The 24,085-nt window shown below is 47.2% G+C and overlaps 1 protein-coding gene across 1 annotated transcript; it reads right to left on the bottom strand.

The window, feature by feature from the left end:
• Positions 1-603: 603 nt before the first annotated feature.
• On the bottom strand, positions 604-22,936 carry wdr47b (WD repeat domain 47b). Its single transcript, XM_063200090.1, has 19 exons — positions 22,780-22,936; positions 20,237-20,402; positions 19,275-19,358; positions 17,703-17,787; positions 15,939-16,273; positions 15,076-15,415; positions 14,905-14,968; positions 14,757-14,780; positions 13,404-13,421; positions 12,320-12,393; positions 8,942-9,120; positions 7,809-8,114; positions 7,543-7,615; positions 5,733-5,890; positions 4,673-4,842; positions 4,109-4,279; positions 2,874-3,005; positions 2,292-2,510; positions 604-1,560 (listed from the first exon to the last, which is right to left on the bottom strand). The coding sequence occupies exons 2-19, from the start codon at positions 20,392-20,394 to the stop codon at positions 1,418-1,420; spliced, it is 2,733 nt and encodes a 910-aa protein (XP_063056160.1). The 5' UTR covers positions 20,395-20,402; positions 22,780-22,936; the 3' UTR covers positions 604-1,417.
• Positions 22,937-24,085: the final 1,149 nt, after the last annotated feature.

The raw sequence follows: 24,085 nt of genomic DNA, 5'->3' as shown, positions 1-24,085 counted from the left end.
TCCTAATGCAGCCTGTAAGTACACCATTATTTTTCTGCACTATCCTATCTGCACATGCGCACCACGCAAGGCTGCACTATCCGCTCTGCACATGTGCAACACGATTCGTGGAGCATTGCCGCCCTTCTGTTCGCTAAAAAATATCTTTAAGTGTTGTTTCGATAAAAGCCCGTCTGTAACCTTGTTTTATTCGAGTACGCTATATGACATTTTTCGTGATTTATTGATACAGCACGTAGGCTAATGTTATAAATGTATTATGTGGGAAATACTTGTAATATTATAATGGTAGTGTAAGGAAAATACCTAGTCATTGTCTTGGGTTTAATTAAGTTAAAGATTAACGGGAGACTGACGTGGGCGTCTGTCAAAGATAGCCGAGTCCTATTGATAACAAATGAAGTGTGTTTTGTCAGCGTCTTGACAAATAGGCTACAATTCACAATAGAGATGGAATTAAACTTTCTGGGTCCTTACAGATCAGCTTTTTAACGAAACGAAGGGCGACAATGCTCCACGAATCGTGCTGCACATTCGCAGAGCGGATAGTGCAGCCTTGTGTGGTGCGCATGTGCAGATAGGATAGTGCAGAAAAATAATGGTGTACTTACACAGCCATTAACATCAGTGCTAGTGTTGCTATTAGCTCATTTTATTGTTATCCAGCCATGTGCACATGCAGATGTGGCTGGCAGAGAATACATATGCAGTGCGCTAGCCTACAGACCTCAGGCCCAATAGGAAATATTCACTTGTTCACAATGCAGTTCATAGAGAGCAAAATAAGTCAACAAGTTTCAGTAGTTACATGACAATTAGATATTCAGTGCACATGATGCAACTCACGTCCTACGTGGGACGCAGAGATCAGCCGCTAGATATACAGTGCAGAACACGCAGATGAGATCTCATCCCCCCGTGTTACACAGCAACAAACACTACCTAGCGTTTTAATCCATCCATGTTTTGCTTGTTTATTCAACAGTTAGTTTTTAAAAACGTATTTGAAGAGTTTATGGTTGTACGCACGGTCACTCACTTGTACACTACACACACGCAAACACACACACGCGCACCCACACATGCACACACACACACACACACTTGCATAATCCTACAATCAGGTCTTTTTTACGTCCCTGTAATGTGCAACCTCACACATGATTTTCTGCACTGAGGACAGGGAGATTTTTTTTTGGACAGTTTCAGTCTTTGTGCTTCTCCAGACCTCTGACCCTTGATTGTTCACTGTGAACCTCACACAGACATTGTCACATTCCGTACGATACACACCCCATCGTGATCCGGTGGGATTCTCCATCTTGACTCACTCCCTGTGTTCCAGTCTCTTGATTCCTCAGAACATCACACACACACACGCACGCGCACACACCAGTAGCTTCAGTCCACGTGTGCCTCAGGACTTGTGTGTCCAGAGGGTGACGGTGCGGTCGGCTGACGATGACAGGAAGGCCAGGTCCTGTGGATGCCACCGGCACTGGATCACCTTGTCCGCATGCTCACCTGCCACCGTCACCGGCAGGGGCTTGGTCAGGTCACCTGGAGGGGGAGGAAGACAGTAAGACATGGGGCATGTAATGACAGTTATGGTTGGGGTAGGTTGAGGGTGGCAGGCTCAAAGCCCACCCTTCCCACTCCCCCTACACCTCCATTCATGGCTTAAAGTCCCTTGAGCAAGGCACCTAAACCCCAGCATTGCTCCAGGGACTGTAACTAATACCGTGTAAGTAACTAAGTCACTTTGGATAAAAGTGCCAGTGAAGTGTAATGTCATGTAATGTAACAGTAGGACAGGAAGTGGTTAACACGTCCTTCCACAATGAGAACACAGGAGTGGCAGCCGTCTGCATAGCTGTCCTCATAATAAGCACAGAATCCATTTGAGTCAGTGTACTTGTATAAAAACAAGACAATCCGCACACTTCAGGTCTATTTCTGTGCAAAGAAGCTTTACTTGACTTGCAAGCTTCCTTAGAGTCCTTAGACCTTCATCAGGCAGAGACTAACGTCTAAGGACCGAAAGCTTGCAAGTCAAGTAAAGCTTCTTTGCACAAAAATAGACCTGAAGTGTACGGATTGTCTTCTTTTTATACAGATTTTTTTAACTGAATCCTGCACCTTCTAAACAGATGAGCGGTGGCCTATCACAACATAAGTCAGTGTACTTGTATCATCAGACAGCTCACAATTACACGCGTGCTTGTTCAGGAAGTAAAGAGGAAGTGCAAGGGAAGGAAGACAGGAAGTGAGCTCATGTGATGTCACCTCACCCTGCAGGTCGGTGATCATGACTTTGGTGTCGTAGGAGCCGGTGAGGAGGTAGTGCGCCCCCGGCGAGAAGCGCACCGAGCGCACGTCGCTGCCGTGGGGGCGATAGCTCTGCACCGTGCGCCCTCCCCGGATGTCATACAGCATGCAGCTGCTGTCCTCTTGGCCCGTCGCCAGGAGACGACCACTAGGGTCCACCGCCACCGACGCCACCGCACTGCCTGATGGGTAGAGACAGAGAGGGGGATTCCATTATGGCCTCCAGTGGCATTTGGATTTGCTTGCTGATGACAGTTAGCAGTGAAAACAGCTAATTCTGATATTTCAGCAAGATAGGTAAGAGGCTAAAGTGATGATCATGTGTGATTCTCTTTTTCAGAAGGTGTAACGCTTAATGGACCCCAAAAACATGGCAGCTGAATTACAGTGACAGAACCACACAAAAATGTACAGGCACACCCACATGCAAATACCGACAATACACACACACACACAATATACCATGCAATGTTGTTCCCACTACTCGCGCACACACACCAAGACCCACACACACACTATACCATACACACAGATCTGGAATATACCTGAGCCATGCAGTGTTGTTCCCACCACGCGTACACAGCTGGGTGTACGGAGGTCCCAGAAGCGAACCGTCTTATCCTGAGATCCAGAAGCAATCAGCCACCCGCCCCACGCATACAGAGACAGGATATGGCCTGGACACACACACACACACACACACACACACACACACACACACACACACACACACACACACACACACACACACACACACACACACACACACACACACACACACATACAGTTACTCACAATGTCACAACATCCCTTGGCAAAACCATTCCATTACCACCATTTCATTCAGAAAAATGTAATTCGCCCTTCATAATAATAATGATAATAATAATAATAATAAAAATAATACAAATAATCTACCTCACCCCCCTCACCTGTGAAAGCCTTACACCCGTGTGTCCTCATATGCCCCCCTGTGTTGGTGGTCTGGCATTAGACCTTATCCCCTCACCTGTGTCAATGTCAAATGAGGCCTTATCCTCCCACCTGGGTGCCCATTCAGTGCCTGAAGGCCTCACCTGTGTGTCCACTGACCGTGTGCAATCTCAATCTCCCCACCTATGTGTCCACTGAGCGTGTGCAATGCAATCCCTGTAGATCCAGTCGGCACCTCTGGCCCGCCCATGAAACTGCTTGTTTTCCCCTCTGTTTGCTCCGCCCGCTGGTCGAGCAGCGCCAAGCTCTGCCAGTCATTAGACATAGAAGAACAGTTTGAATAGCCACTAGATATAGCGTTTGGAACATGCGAACAGCAAAACAAGCAGTTTCATGGGCAAGTCCAGAGGTGCCGATAGGATCCATCTCCCCACCGGTGTGGCCGGTGTGTGTAGTCCCTATTCCATTTGTGTATTTATGTGAGCTGCTAGACACCTTCATTTCCTTCAGGATTAATAAAAAATACCCTACTCTACCATTGAATACATGTAGACCACACCTGTGTGCCCACTGAGCGTGTGTAGACCTCACCTGTGTGCCCACTGAGCGCATGTAGACCTCACCTGTGTGCCCACTGAGTGCATGTAGACCTCACCTGTGTGCCCACTGAGTGCATGTAGACCTCACCTGTGTGCCCACTGAGCGCGTGTAGACCTCACCTGTGTGCCCACTGAGCGCGTGTAGACCTCACCTGTGTGCCCACTGAGCGCGTGTAGACCTCACCTGTGTGCCCACTGAGCGCGTGTAGACCTCACCTGTGTGCCCACTGAGCGCGTGTAGACCTCACCTGTGTGCCCACTGAGTGCGTGTAGCCCCTGTCCCCTCTGGCAGTCGGTGGTGTAGATGTTGCAGTCTCCAGCGCCCGCACTGATGAGGATGGCCCCCCCGCTCTCCGGTCCCTCCATAAAGGTTACGTCGCGGATGGTGCCGTCATGCATGCTGAACTCCAGGTCAGGCCCTGGGGGGCATTGGAGGAGTTTGATTTCGTTCCATTTGATTTGATTCATTCAACCAATTCAATTTAAGTCAAATCACTACTGCATGCATTACACAGAAGTAAAAACTGAACAGGGAGGCTTTATAGTTTTTCATTGGCGAGTACCATGTGGCTGACAAAAAACGAGTAACGTCATTGTTCAGTTGGCTTTACCAGATGCGTTGCATGTGTCAGTAAGGTGCAGTAAGGGGCATCTATTGAAGGCCTTACCTAATGCATTGCAGGCATCAGTAAAGTGCATTAGGGTGACTAGGGTGATCAGTAAGATGTCGTAAGGTGCAGTTTGGGAAGCTGTTACCTGATGCGTTGCAGTGTCAGTAAGGGGCAATAAGGTCCTGTTTGAAAAGCCCTTACCTGATGCGTTGCAGGTGTCTGCGTTGAAGGGCAGCACCTTGACGTATTTGTCATTGGAGCCGGTGGCCAGCAGCTGACCACAGGGACTCCAGGCAATGCAGTATATAGATCCCTTGTGGTGCTTTATCCTCTTGAAACACACCTCCGGCTCTGGCACTGTAGATGGGGACCTGTAGAGGAGACAGACAGGGCAGTGGGCACTATGTAATACAACACACAGTGTAGACCTTGTGGTGCTGCTTAATACTCTTCAAACACCCCTCCAGCTCTGGCACTGTAGATGGGGACCTGAGTAGACAGACAGGGCACTATGTAATACAACACACATTATACAGAGACCTTATGGTGCTTTTTTTTAATTAAACACACATTCGGATCCTGCACCGTCACTGGAGACCTGTAGAGGAGATGGACAGGGGACTATGTAATATAACATTTTTAAAAATGTCTTTATTTTCCTAGGTTAGTCACGCCGAGGCTATTGCATCTTTTCCAAGTTACCCCCAACATGCAGTATAGACCTTATGGTGCTCAGTCCTCTTGAAACACACACCTCTGGATCCTGTACTATAGCCGTGGACCTGAGAAAAGACGGGATTACTTATGTCTCATTCCAGATCAGCAAAATGAGGTGGGACATGGGACCGCTAAGATCAAATATACAACCAGATCCCACCTCAATGCATTCCAGACATTTGAAGTGGGAGTTCTACACCCATAGCAACTGTTGCGGTTTCACCTACTTAAGAGAGGTGTTGTAAGTGGTGTAAGAGAGGCCAAATAACGATTATTGTACTGTCCCGTGACATTCATATTGACTCAGTTTCACGCCACAACATGAGTAGGTGTTAAATTGAAACTGAGGTGTATTAAACAACTGCACACGAGTCAAATAGTGTTTTGCATATTCATTGATGCTCCATGGGTGCAACCCTTGTGCAGGTTTGGGTACGCAAACAACCAAGCACCTTCCCCTGTGCAGGTTTGGGTACACAAACAAACAAGCTAAAATGTGCAGTGCACACATAAACATAGTCACAGATTGTTTTTTTTCACGCACCTTCCCTTAGGCAGGTCTGGGTACATACACACGCGCAGTGTCTTGGAGTTGGAGCCGACTGCGTACAGCTGTCCTGAGGGGTGGAAGGCCACCGCCCGCACCGCCTGGGTATCCTCCAGGGTGCTGACCGCCACAAACTGGGACCGCACAGGAGAGCCCTAACACACACAGACCATGTCATTTAGACACAACATAAGGAAAGTACTCCTTAACGAGTAATGTGCCACAACAAAAAAGTTTGAGGTGTGTTCACATCCCAAAAAAACTATTGTTGCCAGTTTAGAATATAAAGGGAAGCATAAGGAAAAAAGAAGAAATATGCGCACAATGCAGAAGCTCCCTGGCTGTGATTTATAAAGCAAACAAAATGGCACAACGTTTCGACCTGCAAGGAGCTTCTGCGGTGCGCTGGAATTTCTTAATTTTTTTCTTAAAAGGGACACTGTGTGAGATTTTTTGTTGTTTATTTCCAGAATTCATGATGCCCATTCACTAATGTTACCTTTTTCATGAATACTTACCACCACCATCAAATTCTAAGTATTCATTATGACTGGGAAAATGTCACTTTTCATACATATTCTCCATGGTCCGCCATTTTGAATTTCCAAAAATAGCCATTTTTAATTGGACCATACTAGAAGATATTTGTTTATTACTTAGAAAACATTCATGTAAAGATCAAATTTAGAAATTGGCAGCCCAGTGTCAATGAGCAGCATAGTTGCAGTACTATCTTTGACCATTTCCTGCACAGTGTCCCTTTAATGTGCCCCGTATGTAACCGGATCACACCGCACTGTTGATTAAAAGGTGACAAACTGAAACAAAAAACTGTGAAAATAGAAAGGAAAAATGTCTGCACACTTAAATCCTCATTGTGTTCTTTTTCATCGGTCTGCTGACCTTCCTCAGATCACCAGCGGCAGTGTGTGGGGTTGTATTGACAACCGAGGAATCAAAACACGGGCAGAGTAGTACTCCGCACTTTGTCAGAACCGGTGTGTTGAGGCCCTAACCTTAGAATCAAAGAAAAGGGGGGCGCACCTTGCATCAATTTTTTCTTCTTTATTTTTTGTGCACACACGCGTTTCGGCGTGTGCCTTCCTCAGTGTGATGCAAGGTGCGCCCCCCTTTTCTTTGATTCTAAGTATATATTTGGGTCAGCACCCTTAAACGTTATCAAGAAACCTGAGTGAAGCCTGCTACCTACTTGATTTAGAGGCCCTAACCTTCCCATCATCACACATAAGGGGCCATGAGTTGAAAAAAAAACCCCAGAAAGGTAGGGATCTTCATGAAAACCAAGCTAGGTGGGTGCTAGTAACGAATCGCTAAATGATATAAAGGGTAGAGGTACAGTATACTGGTGGAGCAAGGGAATAGAGCTTGAAAGTCCCGCCCCTTAGTTCCGCATTTCACAGGACCTAAGCTGACCATCTAACAACATGGTAGCGAGTAAATATCTTCTGATCTCAGTCATTATATGCGCTGGGCTACAAATATGCTGTTTAAGAGACTAGATGAAGATTCTTCATGCAGAAGTTTTGTTCCGAGGCAGTCTGCGTGAAAAATGTGAAGAAACACAGCTTTCTTAAAAGTTTGGGGTTCGTACGAAAAATTTAACAAAAATATCAGAAACGTCATATATGGAGCTCGTGGCACAACTCGAAGGGGATGGAAATATCATTTTAATAGCGCCATTGGATTACATGCTACGATTTTCGGCTAAAAACGCCGTTGAGGTCCCATGAAATCGGGGGAAGTGACGTCACTTTCAAGCTCTATGGGGGATTAATAGGAGACGTACATCCTGGGTGGATCTCCTCACGGGAGAGGTGCGATCCTGGGCAGATGGCCTCTTCGTTCCCTCCTTCAGACCGCTGCAAATGAACGCAGATATGGGATATAAGACTGTGATCTCAAAGCAAAAACAAACAAACACTGCATAGCACAGCAGTAGGGCATGGATAATAGAAGTATATCTGGAAGGTTGTTGTTCAGCACACACTGTAGAAAATTGGCTGGCTTTTCATCTGCTGTGTCTGCAACACACACACACACACACACACACACCTCTGCTGCGTCTGCATCACAGGCGATTCGTCCAGCGAGGGCATTCCTCTTGCGTCCGTCCTCTGTGGCGTGCTGCTCACCACGGCTGGCTTCCCCGTCTCAGGGGTGTGTGTGGTGCCCGCGGGGGTCAGATGGCCAGGCTGGGCAGCAGGGGGCGCTGGGGTGCCAGTCTGGACTATAGAAGGGGTGGCAGGGATGCCAGTCTTGGGGGCAGTGCCGTTGTACTGCTGGGTGAGGGACTGGACATCGTCCACTAGGTTGTTGTTGTCCATGCCCATGTTCATCTCCTCCAGCTTTGCGATCGACCTGGGGGGGGGGGAGGAAGATCATTCATAGTTACTTACAGCTGATCTTATGAGGAGACATGTATGGTATGTAATCCTGTAAGGTGCTGTTTACACGCATGTAGATATTTTTAATTGCAGATATTTGTTTTATTGTTAACGTGCTAACACGATATGTGGACACAGTCTGTCTGTGTGTGTGTGTGTCTGTGTTTTACCCCAGTGCCTGTGTGGGTGTGTGTGTGTTCTATGCGTTATATTGCAAAAGTGTGTGCAGGATGATTTTTGCCTGTCATTACTCCAAAATGTCTTTGAAAACATGGATTATGTTTGGGAGTGAATGCAGGTTGTTATAATTGATTTGCATATTGTATGCTTGATTATCTTTTCTTTATCTTTACTACATTACCAATTTTGCCCATTGTACCACAGGGCCCCAGCTTATAAGCTTTTATTTAGCTTCACTTGGGGACCCTTCTCTCCATACTGTTATACTTTTTAATGAGGTGTAACTGAACGTCAAAATGACGGTGTGAAGAGAGAAATAAATCATTCAATTTTTTTTTTAAATGCGTTTTCAGAAACATCCATATACCTGTAAACAGCTTCTAACTTAGAAATGCCTGCATTAAATACAACATCTACTAGGGTACAAGAGTGGTATTTAATATCAATAGTAGTGATTTATTTCACTTTTTATTCCTAGAGTGCCTGATCAACTAATAATGATGAACTCTTTTCAAGCGAGTGGAAAAAAGGAATGAATGATACATCTCACAACACATTACATATCAGACATAACAGAGAGTTATTAAATTACAATAAATGACAATAGTGTTTAGAGCTGACCTGTTGAGGAACTTCTCGGTGAGGCTGTGCTGCATGTTTGTCTCCCCCTGGTGGTGTGGTGGGTTAACGCCGCCCTCCAGCAGCATCTGCTGGTACAGCTGCCTCTGCTGCTGCTTCTGCTCCAGGTGCTGCTGCACTCGCAACCGCTGACGCTGGTACTCCTGTAGCTGGTCCACAGACTACAGAGAGAGCGAGAGAGAGAGAGAGAGAGAGAGAGAGAGCAAGAGAGAGATAGCGAGAGAGAGATAGCGAGAGAGAGAGATAACGAGAGAGAGAGAGAGAGAGAGATGTAGCTGGTTGGTACAGTATTGCTGCTGCTGCTGCTGCTGCTACTACTACTAATAATAATACTTTTTTTGTATAGCGCTTTTCATGGTACTCAAAGACACTTTACAGGAAGTACACACACACACGCACAAACACGGGGACACACACGCACACAGACGCACGCATGCACGCACACACGCACGCGGAGAGCGAGTGAGCTAGAGAGCGCAATTAGAGAGAGAGTAATATGGAAGTAGACGGATGAGAGTCAGAGAGGGGCACAGAGGGATGGTGATGAATGGGAAGAGGGAGAGAGGGAGGGCTGAGAGCAGGTAACAACCACAAAATCGATATGCAAAGAAAAAAAAATACAGAGACCATTCAATGCCCTGTCGACTGTACAGGAATGTACTGTGTGTGTGTGTGTGTGTGTGTGTGTGTGTGTGTGTGTGTGTGTGTGTGTGTGTGTGTGTGTGTGTGTGTGTGTGTGTGTGTGTGTGTGTGTGTGTAAAGTGCACTTGAGTTTGGAGTAGGACTTCAAACTCTAAGCAGGAGTGGACTACTGCATATTAGTCTGTCTGTCATCTATAACGAGTGGGATCCCATCATGATGAGTGATACAGTATGAGATATACAGATTAGATATACAGTGCCATATCTCTAATGCCTGACATGCCCTTGGACATGCCAACCAGCCTCACAGCCCCAGGCATAGTCATAGATTGTCATGATGAGCATAGATTAGTCTACATATCAATAGTATATGGCAGGCATAACAACGGCCTATTTGTAACGAAATGAGTCGCACCTCAACTCTCATCATCTCCCTGTATGTAATACCTCCCCACAGTAGCATGGTCCCATCTTTCCTCTCCTCTCCTCTCTAAAGCAGTATCATAACTTCCTCTGCTCTCGCCTCCCATCTTCCCCCCTCTCCTCTCTTCTCCTCTCCCCTACTCTGTTTGATAATGCCTCCCCCCCAATAGCATGGTCCCAACTCTTCTTTCCCTGATGCAATGCCTCCCCACTAACACAGTGGCCTGGTCCCTCCTCTCCTCTGCTCTCCTCTCCTCTCCTTTCCTTTCCTCTCCTCTATCATCCTCCCCTCTCCTCTCTTCTCCTCTCTTCTCCTCTCTTCTCTTCTCTTCTCCATTCCTCTCCTCCTCCTCCTCTCCTCTCTCCCTCCCTCCACAGTAGCATGGTGCAGTAGCCTTGGCCTTGCCTATTAACGCAGCTGGAGCAGCAGAGTCGTCTGGGAGAGTAGCAGTCTGAAATGGCCCCAATCACACAGTGGGGCACAGGGGGCATACGCACCAGGGAGAGGAGCACTTCGAAGAGGCTTCATCTACACACACAGATGAACGTGCGCGCGTCTGCACGCCTGCACGCACGCATGCACACACACACACACACACACACACTGAAAGATGGGCAGGCTGGCAGGCTCCACTGACATTATTTAATGGGGAAAGGACACTTGGGTCTACCTCACCCTCCTACGCACACAGGCACGCACACACCCACACACTCACACCTCACCCAATGCTGTGTGCGCGCGCACACACACACACACACACGCTACCCCTTGAGTCTGAGCCCACAGGCCTCTTATATATGACCCCGCCAGTTCCCTGCACACACACACACACACACACACACACACACAACACCCATCCCACCCCTTCCGTTGCCCCATTAGGTTTCCTCTGAAGGACACAGGGGCTGAGCTGGCAGCAGTAGCTCAAACATTCCACCCTGCCCTGTGTGTGTGTGTGTGTGTGTGTGTGTTGGCAGCAGTAGATCACCCTGGGGCTGACAGCAAGGGGTGCTGCCATCAGGCAGCGTCAGCATAAAAAACACACAGACACACACAGACACAGACACAGACACAGACACAGACACAGACACAGACACAGACACAGACACAGACACAGACACAGACACAGACACACAGACACAGACACAGACACAGACACAGACACAGACACACAGACACACAGACACACAGACACACAGACACACAGACACACAGACACACAGACACAGACACAGACACAGACACAGACACAGACACAGACACAGACACAGACACAGACACAGACACACACACAGACACACACACACACACACACACACACACACACACACACACACACACACACACACACACACACACACACACACACACACACACACACACACACACACACTATACTTCTCCACTGCAGGTAGTGTAGTAAGGATACAAGTGAAGAGGGGGAACTTTGGAGTGGATTACAATACAGCAAACTACACTACACGTCAGCATACTATATCACAATATAACTACACTACAGCACATTAAACATACAGTACTACACCACAACACAACACACTACAGCACAGTGTACTACACAACACAACACACTACAGCACAGTGTACTACACAACACAACACACTACACTACACCACAACACAACACAACACAACACAGCACAGCACACTACACCATACTACACCACAACACACTACACCACAGTGTACTACACCACAACATACGAGACCAAATGGATTACAAAACAGTATACTACACCGCACTACACCAGGCCATACTAGACCAGACCATACTACACCACAGCATACCGTACCACAGTGTATTACAATACTGTATAGTGCATCAGAGCATACTACAATACAGAGTACTACAATACAGAGTACTACAATACAGCATACTAGCATACTACACCAGTGTATTCCACTTCAGTATAGAGCATCAGAGCATACTACAGTACAACATACTAGACCAAAGTGGATTATGATACAGTATACACATAGTATGGTACGATGTAGATGTACTACACAATGGTATACTGCATGTGTGCTGCAAGTACCTTCGAGTTCTTTGTGACGTGTGCATGTACAGTGTGTGTGTGTGAGAGAGAGAGAGAGAGAGAGAGAGAGAGAGAGAGAGAGAGAGAGAGAGAGAGAGAGAGAGAGAGAGAGAGAGAGAGAGAGAGAGAGAGAGAGAGAGAGAGAGAGAGAGAGAGAGAGAGAGAGAGAGAGAGAGAGAGTTTTGGTGTTCACACTTTTTTCTTTTGCTGCTCTCTGACGTGTATGTGGGCTGTAAGTACCTCGATAGTGTCGTTAGAGTTGACAGGGCCGCCGTCTCTTCCCGCTGCCAGAGGTGGACGCGTCCCGTTGGTCTCTGATGCCGCGGGCGCTTGGGTTCTACACACACACACACACACACACACACACACACACACACACCCACGAGCGGCACGCGCACACGCACGCACATGCACACAGACAGACACACCCACAGAGTGAGAAAAGGAAAGAGACGTATTTGTGTCCGAGAGGACGAGAGGAGATAGAAACCCGACTTCAGACACATCATATTGACCAGTCTGTATACTGTGATTAAAGTGAAACGGAATACTAGACATCAATTAAATGATTCTTGAAATCAATCCCCAGTTCACATCTCTGAATCACGTTACAATAGATCTTTCACCACAAATGAAATCAGGATCTAATGGCGCTGCACTGCCCTTCATGAAAGGTAGTCCAGACCTCTTGTTGTTGCAATACCAAGACAGAGTGGTAACCCCGCCACACAGTTGGCCAAAGTCATTCAATGGGATGCCACCACGTCCTCGAGGAAGCTTTAACTGCATGACAACAATCCCGTTTAGGGCATTAGGGGCGGAACAGCACTGTACTTTATGTGAATATCTAACCGCCTGCACCACAACATTAGAACTATACTATAAATGCAACCAGAGATTCTTTAAGTATAGAGATATGCCAACATAATAGGTTTCTATGGGCACCTAATGTGACCAGGTTCCGGTCTGCCTAAAGGGGCGTGTCATAATGCTCCTAGCATTGAATAGAATAGTCCTCAGGTCTGCCTAGGTCTGCCTAAAGGGGGATTTCCCCCCAATAATAGAACCAGGAAACAATGGGCCAATGGAACCTCTCTCTCTCTACTCTCTCTGATGCAACTCTTCACAGAGTTCAATTTCAGGCAAGCAAAAGCTCACTTTACAATACAAGTGGCTCAAACTGCATTGTGCTGAATGGGGATAAAAAACTTGGAGCCAGAGGCAGCACTGCCCTGCAGTAAATAGTGGAGTGGCTGCTTGGCTTTATCTAAGTACGCTAAACAGGATTAGCGGAGGTAAGCCTGCACCATATGGTGAAATTCACTTACAGGAGGCAGGAGGTCTCGCTACTGTATAGGAACATTAGCTTGCAACACGGCCAAGGACTGCACTGCACTGCACTCCAAAGGGCTGCACTGAGGTAGTTACCTCAGCTACTGCAGTTTACAAACTATTTGGATTAAAATAATCTCTGATCGACAACAAGGGTGATTAAAAAGCCCTTTAGTCCAAGATTACACTTTAACAAACTACATCCCAAGGGGCAAACAGTGGTTAACGCAGTACAACAGCTGTGAATTCAGATTCAGATCCAGTTGTATTCCTTGCTATGCATATACAGCACATGTTATGGCCCAATGTTTACATAGCTGTGTTGTTGTTGTTGTTGTCAATGTTTGTATGATTAGTACACAGTGTACGCTATAGGACTAGGGAGCACTACTATGCAAAATCTTTTGTATGGCATGTAGTGATTTAACAGTAAAGCTGACTATCAAGTCTGTTCAAAAGCCTTGTAGTCGTACTGTACCCGTTGGAAGCGATCTCAGCTGCATTGAGTTTGCATGCAGTTGAGTTTATAATTCCCCGTCAAGTAGACGTTACGTTGAACTACACTATCTGAAAGCCTTCTATCGCAGTCTCGCCTGCTGAAATACTTTAAGATGGATTGTGGATTGTGAAAGACAAATAAAGTTGAGCACCACTTGGTCTACTTGGCCGTTGCATAATGGTTAGGGTGTTGGGGTTGGGATCAGCTCGAATCCCACTCTGACCAACAGAGAAAAAAGCATGTGGTGGATTGGGGTCATCTCTATGTTCCCCAAGTCCTATGTTCCCCAGGTCCTATGTTCCCCAGCTCCTATGTTCCTCGGGTCCTAATATGTTCCCCGGGTCCTATGTTCCCCGGGTCCTAGGTTTTTTCAAAAAAGGGTTCTATGTTCCCCACTGCTTCCAAATACACTGCTGCCGCATGGCAAAGTGCATGTTGTTGTTGCACCTCTGACAGGTTAGGTTTAGGGATAGTTTTGGTCAGGGCACAAATTTACGACTCAGAAACATTGCATTACGACAGGTTAGGTTTAGGGATGGTTTTGAGAAGGGCACAATTTGAAAACTCGGAAACATACAATGCGGGGAACATAGAACCCTTTTTTAGAAAAAGGTCCTATGTTCCCCTTTCCCATACAAAGACAGGGGAACATAGGACCCGGGGAACATAGGTACACTCCCGGTGGATAAAGGCATCAGCTTAATCTAATGCAATGCAATGTAACATAACATATCAGTCCAGAATCTCGGCAATATAGCCATATCTATCCTGCTTCCTATTATCTCTCATCACTCGTCATTACCGATAAGAGTAATGTACAGTATCGCCCACACTCCTGTTATTCACTATCTGGTGTGTCACGGGAAAGGACTGAGTTGAAAGGTAGAAAGAAAGTCACCGGAGCATCTCAGATGTGGAAGATTATTTTCTGCTTTTGGCGCTGCTCTAAATAAAATAAAAATATCTGTCACTCCTCCGCAGATGCTCAAGCGACTTGGTTTCCTACTCGTCATTACCTGTCCGGTGAGTCCTGGAAGACGGAGCTGTCCATCCCCTTGCTACCGCTCGAACCCCCTCCCGCTCCTCCCCCTCCTCCTCCTCCTCCTCCTCCTCCCTGTCCATAGCTGGCGAAGGACCTGGACATGGCCTCCCCTTTGCCCCCCACGTCCCCGTCCCTCCTCCTCTCCTTCCCCGCCAGGCCGTGCGACAGCCCGTCGAGCGCGGGTGCGAGCGAGCGGGACATGTATGTGTCGGCGGACTGCGGCCTGCGTAGCGGGGAGGCGGGGCATGGGGACAGCTTGCTGATGAGCGGCGTCAGGAGGTCGGCGTGGCCGGAGCGGAGCGGCTTGACCATGCGGTCCACCTGGATGTGCAGCGTCTTCTGCTCAAACGCGCAGCCGAACACGCCCGGTGACAGGTTCTGTAGCCATGACAACAGGCTCAGGTCCAGATCGTCGCAGCCGTTGCCGCACAGCACGTCCAGACCCAGGAGAACCTCCCCCTCGCTGGAGAATACACACACACACACATTATAAATAACCAGCATGTGGCATGTGTGTCTATCTATCTATCTATGTATCTATCTATCTATCTATCTATCTATTAGAGATGCACCGGATCCTGATTTTTAGGATCCTGCCAGATACTGGATCCACTGCTTAAGATCCTGACAGATTCGGAACTGGATACCGGATCCTACGAAAGGGTTCAAACATATAGCGAACTCGCACACGTGGGCCCTTTTAATTACATTGGCTCAAACAATTTTTTAGATTTTTAAGAAAAGTAGAGATGCCCCAGATCCTGATTTTTACGTAACTGCCGGATACCGGATCCACTGCTTAAGATCCTGCCGGATCCGGATAGTCTGAAAAACCCAATTATCCTGCCGGATCCGGAACCGGATCTTGGATCCTGTACATCCCTACTATCTATCTATCTATCTATCTATCTATCTATCTATCTATCTATCTATCTATCTATCTATCTATCTATCTATCTATCTATCTATCTATCTATCTATCTCACCTGATCTCCTCTCCGGTGGCTTTGCTCTGGCAGTACTCGACGCAGCACTCGTACAGCACTCCTTTGATGAGCAGCTGGAAGAGTCTGTTCCCGCTGGCCCTGAAGCCGGCCTCGCTCAGCTTGCGGTCGGCGGGGATGAAGTCTGCCACCATGGCGCAGGCCTCCTCGAAGCAGTGCACCCGCGCCGTGCTGGGGTTCCAGTCCTTAAACTCCGCGTGCTGCGTGAGGCGGGGCAGCGTGAGCAGCAGACACAGCTTGCTGTAGTCGTCTTTACTCGGACTGAACTCCTCCAACGCGTGGAGAGACTTCACTGCCTCCTGCATAGTCAACTTCAACTGTAGAGAGAGAGGGATGAGTGAGAAGAGGAGAAGAGAGGGGGAGAGAGAGAGAATACATGTGGAATGGGTACGTGTGGGTGAGGAGCAGACACAGTTTGCTGTTGTCTTCTTTACTCAGACTGAACTCCACTAGCGCGTGGAGAGACTTCACTGCCTCCTGCATAGTCAACTTCAACTGTAGAGAGAGAGGGAGGAGGGAGGAGAGGAGAGGTGGAGAAATGTAGAATACATGTAGGATGAGTAAAGTACATGTGGGTGAGGAGCAGACCCAGATTGCTGTAGTCGCCTTTACTCAGACTGAACTCTAAAGTGTGGAGAAACTTCACTGCCTCCTGCATAGTCAAGTCCTCCAGCTGTAGAGAGAGAGAGGGATGAGGGAGGAGAGGAGAGAGGAGGAGGAGAGAGAGAGAATAGAAGGGGTAAAGCATGCAAGGGAGCTTGCAGTAGCCAGAGCTTGCAGTAGTCTTGGACTGCCTGTAGAACATGGAGAGACGTCACTGTCTCCTGCATGGTCAACGAGAGAGAGAGAGAGACAGAGACAGAGACAGAGAGAGAGAGAGAGAGAGAGAGAGAGAGAGAGAGAGAGAGAGAGACAGAGAGAGACAGAGACAGAGAGACAGAGACAGAGAGAGAGAGAGAGAGAGACACACAGAGAGAGAGACAGAGAGAGATAATGTGATGAAGATGAGGACGAGGAGGAGGACGATGATGATGATGCTTATGACAGGGTTAACAGGAAGTAAGACAGCAGACTATACTGGGAAAGAGGAAATTAAGTGTGTAGGGGGTGAGAGAGATTTACCGGTAGTTGTGCCGACTGCCACTGGTGGACTTAGGAAAGGAAATTGTTGCTTTGGGATTATCCCTTAAAAATGTGTAAATCCCCCGACGAAATGTTGACAGGTTATGCTGAAGCCTTTCACACTGCCAACGCAGGGCTGAGAGCCCAGTGCACAGCACACTGGTTAACAAGGAGCCTGCTGATGTAGGTCATCTGCCTAGTAACACACATCAGGCCATATCCTCACAGTGAGGAGACAGGAGCGAGCTATGTGGTTACAGTATTAGGAGAGGAGAGGGTGACATGCTCACTGTCTGGTGACAAACAAGGGGGTTAAAACCACACAGCAGACTCTTTTCAGAAGGTGCTTTCTCACCATGTTATGGCTCACGGCTAATACTGTGCTTTATTTGGAGACAGCGTGTGCAAGCGTGAATGTTGATGGTCTCTCTGAGGGACTGGGAGGTGTGTGATGTGATATGTTCCTGTCTATCTATACGTACTCTTCTCACATTATTCTACTTGATTATAAACTGTCACAATCTGAGGATCATGCCTAGGTGCGTGTCCTCTGCCCTCACAGTCTGAGGGTTATCTGTGTGTGTGTGTGTGTGTGTGTGTGGTGTGGTGTGAGATAAGCCTTACAGTCTGAGGGTCGTCTGCAGCGGCGATGGCGTTGTTGACACAGAGAGCTTCCAGAAACTTCTGCTTCAAGATGATGTAGCGGAACCTGGACACAAGAAACACACAGGGACAGGAAAGGGTTAAATGCTTTAGGATGGTGTAGGAAACCTGATTGGAGGATAAGGACATACAGAGAGAGGAAAGAGTTTATGCTTTAGAATGGTGATGATTGGTGGATGAGGACACAGGCACATAACGTATTTTACACAGTCTGATACAGTCTTAACTGGGTGAACAATGTGAGCTCAAGCACCACAGCAAAACATCTTACACTTTCTGGACAGGACAGGCAAGGGTTAAATAACATAGCCTAGTGGAAAATTCTGTGCAGGTCACGAGAGGCACAAAGAGACACCACAAGAACACGTATGTCACACTTTCTGGAGAGGGAAGGGTTAATTGATATACAGTAGCCTTCCAATGTATGGGTGACGAGGGGCAGACACAAGGCTGACTTCAAACACCACAACAACAAAACATATTTTTTACACTGTTAAAGGATTGAATGATTTACGATAATGTGTAGTGGGACAAGGGCACGGGGGACAGGGTGACCTCGGACGGGACAACTCCTCTATTGTGCAGAAGGACACTGCGCCACCACATAAGAGCAATGTGGACTATCAACGACTTCAGCAAGACTTCTCTTTCTATCGCAGTAAAAGCTGCACAGTCCAGTCATGTGCTGTGCTATGTGATCAGAATGACAAACTGGCATCAGCTTTTAGAAGTATAATCATAGTACATACAGGGACAGATTATGACATAGGCCCCTGGGCCAGACAACAAGAAAGCCCCCCTCAAAGGAATCATGAAGGTCAAAACGATTAACTAAAGATGTTAGAGAGCATTTGTTCTTGGGGGTGTTTCTCCACCGACAACATTAGAGAATACAGTAGTTGGCGCAATTTTATCACAAAATCATAACATAAAAATACAGATCAATAACGAGGTGATTTTTTTGTAGGACAGTGGCTTGGGCTTCAGGGCCCCCTTGGCTCTTAGGGCCCCTGGGCTTGGGCCCAGTAGGAGCGGGAAAGGATCTGCACACTGCTTGCAAAAGACTTAATTTATTGGGAGCAACGTTTCGATCGTTAGATCTTCTTCAGGCATCTTACACAAGTTAAAAAACAGTCAGAATAAGTAGGGAAGGCCTACACAGCTGATTGGCAGTCAGGCTGTGTAGGCCTTCCCTACTTATTCTGACTGTTTTTTAACTTGTGTAAGATGCCTGAAGAAGATCTAACGATCGAAACGTTGCTCCCAATAAATTAAGTCTTTTGCAAGCAGTGTGCAGATCCTTTCCCGCTCCTACATATGACAGTTTTTTGATCTGGCACCTGCTGATGCTTTTTTGCTGGATGTGCGCACTTTCCACTACACTCTTGGGCCCAGTAGGCCCATGCAGTAATCCGTCTTTGCATACATACTGTACATAAACGTAATACAGGAGCGGAAGAATGCTGTGAAATTCGACTTGAACTGGGAAGGAAAACCTTCTTCCTCCTCGAAGGGTTGACAGCGCTAACTCACTTCTTCCTGTCGAACTGGTCCATGCTCTCCAGAGGCTGAATGAACTGCAACACCTCATCCCACTGGCCGTCCAGAATCAGTTGTCTACACAGGGAGAGAAAACATACAGGATTAGAGTCAGTCCATCCAGTTAGGGAAACTTTTAATCCATACGCAACGGCAGAACAGGCCTGTCTGCTTCAAAAGACGTTCAATAAGGAATTCTCACACGGATTAGTGCCTAAACCCTCAAAGATGTTTACAGTAGAAAAGCCACAAAAATGCTTTGAAAAACGTTATAAGTTGCCGCTCAACACTTTGCTCATTGCATACGATGAAGAAAAACAGTCTACGCCTGTGGTGTGTGTGTGTGTCCACTCTCCCAGTCACTCATCAAGGCATCACTGGGGACAATGCAGACTTCATTCTTCCGGCTTTAGATAGCTTAGCATTCTGCTTATAAAGACTCCCCCGCTGGCAAGAGGCTCTAAAGCTCTCTCAAAACGACATGACTGACAACTTGGAGAGCCAAGCTGAGCAGTCTTGAGTTACAGAGCCCAAGTAGGGTATAGGGGCGCTGGTAAGAAGAGACGGGGGTGCATTGGGCCATTTCAGGGGAAGAATCATTAGTAGTGTGCATAGCACAGCTTTTAGTAGTGCCCCTCTCACACACACATGCACATTAACACACACACTTATAATTTACGTGAGCATGAGCATGTCGACACAGTATAGTCCATAGATTCTCTCTCTCTCTCTCTCTCTCTCTCTCTCTCTCTCTCTCTCTCTCTCTCTCTCTCTCTCTCTCTCTCTCTCTCTCTCTCTCTCACCTCTGAGCCTCTTGAGTCTCTCTCCCTTCTCTCTCTCCTCTCTCTCTCTCTCTCTCCAATCTCTCTCTCTCTCTCTCTCTGTCTCTCTCTCTGTCTCTCTCTCTCTCTCTCTCTCTCTCTCTCTAGACACACACACACACACACAGTACGTACCTGAGGAAGAGCATGTCATCTGAGTAGAGTCCGTTGATGACTCCGCTCTCCCTCTCCAGGGCCAGCATGCTGATGTGAAGCTTCCTGGAGTTGAGGAAGTCCAGCACCAGCTTGATGATCTCCACCTCCTTTATGTTGATGGTCTCCTCGGCAGTCATCCTCACACCTGAGAGAGAGAGAGAGAGAGAGAGAGAGAGAGAGAGAGAGAGAGAGAGAGAGAGAGAGAGAGAGAGAGAGAGAGAGAGAGAGATAGAGAGAGGGGAGGGGTAGAGAGGATAGAGATATTATCTGAGACATTGTTGACACATTAACAGTCAATAGCAGCATAGGGTTGCCAACTGTCAATGGAAAAAATACGGGACACTTAATTGAAGCGGGGGTCTGAGGGTCCTCCCCCAGAAGTAATTTATTGCATTCTAACGTCCTGTGTCCCGTTTCAGCTGCACTTTTATCTCTAAACACAGGACGATTCTGTATTTCAAGGGACAGTTGGCAACCCTATACCAGCACCAGTTTGATAACCATCACCTCCTTTTATGATGAACTATTCCTCCGCACTCATCCTCACACTTGGAGGGAAGGTAACACACAGAGGTGAGGCAGAGGCAGAGGCAGAGGGAGAGGGAGAGGTGGACATAGACACACTAAAGAGAATGAGAGGTAGAGAGAGTAGAGACATCAGATGACACATTGTTGACATTGCCGATAAAGCATACAAACAGCTGGGTCTAACGAACATCAAAAAGACCAAAATCCTCTACCAGCCACCACCAAACAGCACCACCCCTCCACACATCTCTATTAATAACACAAAGTTGGGAAATGTGGATCACTTCATCTATCTTGGCAGCCTCCCATCATCTAAAGCCACAATTGATGAAGTATACTGCTTTCACAAGGCTCAAGAAAAGAGTCTTTGAGAACTGCAACCTTCAGTCAAGGATCAAAATCTTATAAAGCAGTCCCACTCCCCACTCTCCTGTATGGGTCAGAGGCCTGGACCTCAGGCACCGGAGGTCTTCCATCCTCAGGATAACCTGGCGGGATAGACGAACAAACACCAGTGTCCTGGAGGAAGCTGGCATCCCTACCATCACGGCCATCACCGCACAACACCAGCTCAGATGGATTGGCCATGTCATCTGGATGCAAGACTCTCGCCTCCCCAAACAAGTCCTGTAATCATAGCTTGTTGAAGGAAAACGTGCCCCAGAGGCCAAAAGCAGATAAAATCAGGAAGTGCCATATCGCTTAACACCTGGGAGACTACGGCAAAGAATAGGCCTGCCTGAAGACGAGCTGTTCGAGAGGGGGCTACACAATATAACCGCGATCTTCACAGTGCTGCAGAACAAAAGTGCAAATGGAAGGAGATCACCGACACCGCTGCTAACTTGGTTACACCAACACTCACAAGCACCCCTGCCCATCCGTGCCCTCAGTGCCCTCAGTATGTGCATGCAGGATTGGCCTCTTTGCCCTCAGACCCATAAGCACCAAGAAGGACAGACATACTCGAATAAGAGTGTCCGCCGATGATGATGGTGTGTGTGTGTGGTGTTAGAGGACGATCTCTACAGTGTGTGTCAAGTTCTCTTGCCTGGATGAGTCGTCCACCTGGACTAGAGCATCTCTACTGTCTACTGATCATGTACTCCCCTGTCATCCTGTCTGCACAGGTGTGAACTCACAGGTGAGACACAAGGACAGGTAAGAGCTAATGTAATGTACAGTAAATACATGTTGAGGTATTATTTGTATTGTCAATAGCTGACTGTGTTGTGTGATGACATGTTGTGACGGAATAGAGGAACACCTCTGCAGTGTGTTCTTGTTTATTCTCCATCTCCTCCATGACGTGTCCATGATCTATTCTGCTCACATCTATTCTCTACTAGGAGCATGGTGATGGGACACAATAGTAGGCCTACTGGCTGTGAAGAGTCCATTTTGAAGATTTTAAACGGTTACCTGCATTGTAGCCTAGTGTTGCTACTCAAGTTACGACTGCAGCAGTAAAATCCCACACCTTTGCAAAGCAAAGCAATGTGTTGCCAAGGGCAGCACACCAGAGTCCATGTTGAACACAGAGGAGAGGCCTGCCTCACTGCCATACTTCACAGCTTGTGGCGTGAAGGTACATAACACACGTGTGCTAATGCGCCTAACAAGCTTTAATATGACACACCGCATTTACTACTGTGATTCAGGCGCATAGCCAGCCAGTCTGGGTCCAGTCTACCTCGGCACGCTGCAGTGCACACCTCTATATTGTTGACGATGGGCGTACATGTGAGCACATCACAGCACAGCACAGAGCGCAAAGAAACGTCCATCAAAGCAACCGTAACATTATCTCGAAAACCAAGGGGATCTATGTACACTAATTATGAGCAGTTCAGTCAGTGTTGTTTGTGTGCGCATTTGCTCAGTTCGGATACCGATTGTGGCGTAAAAAACCCAGAAGCCTAAAAAAGCTTAGTCGGCCGGAGGGAGGGCATACTGCGCTCCTGAAGCCTACAGACATTAGACCGCATTCTTACCTTTTGTCACATCTACAACAGCATGAATTTGTGTCTCGTAGATTGCGATGTCGCCTGAGAGGGAAAGCTGGCCAAACTCAGTCAGCGCATCTACCGTGCATGGGTCGGTGCGGTGCGAGGCAAGTGCGTCTCCTCCCGACAAAGCCAGCGTAGTGTCGTCTCCACCCACCGCTCTGCTGTGCTGTGCTGTGCTGTCGGATACACAGCCTGGTTGCCAAGTGGATCAGTGGGATCCACCAATCACAAAGCGACCCTGTGCGTCGGGACCCTGGCACAAAATCAGATCTGATTCTGCTGTGGTCTAAAAGATGGGTTATATACGTTCTGAATAAAATATCAGTGGTCTATAATGTTATTTAAAATAGGTCTAATATAGATTCAAGGTATTGAGACTGAGGTTGGGTGTGTCCTCTCCCAGACAGTTTGTATTATGTGTAGACCTACTTGACTATCAGGTGGATTGAAACTGTCAGGGTCAAGGGCAAGTCTGAAATGGGGTCAAAAATCAGACCGGGCATTTTTGTCAGCCCATCAAACAACTCCCTGCTTTTTACAGTATTATAATTAGGCTACCTCAGTCCACTGTCTACAGTACAGTATATTAAATGATGGACCAATGGGCACCCCCATCTGAATGGTAGGCCGGTCTTTAAGGTAAAACATAAAAACAAAACCATCGGCCCATGTGGACGGACGGCCCACCGGGAAAATGCCCTGTATGCCAGATTACCAGTCCAGCCATGGTCGTCAGAGTATTCCAAGACGCTGGTTCAGAAGTAGTCCAGGTTAAATTGACCTTGAGGTTGTGGTAAGTATGGTAAGTAAGATAGAAGAACCTGGATCACACATGTAGAACATCAGACTAGATGTGGCACCAACCCTTTACTCAAGGTAATCCTGGCCACCATTAGTAGGTAGACGTGAGCAATGTAGCCTAAACTCTGTCAAAAATGGCTCAATAATGTGAAAAAAAAGGACAACAGTTGAAATGTGCTGATAAATATCTATTATCTAATATAAACTGATTTTAAAATGTATTTTATCAACTCGTATGATTTAAGTAGTTATTTAGCCTTCCATTTCAAATCTGGTCATTGATAAGTTACTCTACTAACTTAGTTAGCATCTAACCATGTTCTTGGAATACCACTCAGTCTGGAGATAATGTGTCTGAGCTCAGAAGTGTTGAGTGCTGAAATGTATAGAACTGACTGATGATATTTATGAATCCATGGTATAAATAAGACAAGACCAGTGTCTGAGGCCATGCATACTTTTATTGAATGCAAAAAAACTTGATTTCGCA

The sequence above is a fragment of the Engraulis encrasicolus genome, chromosome 6, assembly GCF_034702125.1.
Source record: "Engraulis encrasicolus isolate BLACKSEA-1 chromosome 6, IST_EnEncr_1.0, whole genome shotgun sequence".
NCBI classification, from domain to species: domain Eukaryota; kingdom Metazoa; phylum Chordata; class Actinopteri; order Clupeiformes; family Engraulidae; genus Engraulis; species Engraulis encrasicolus.
This window is presented reverse-complemented; position numbering and strand designations above follow the sequence as displayed.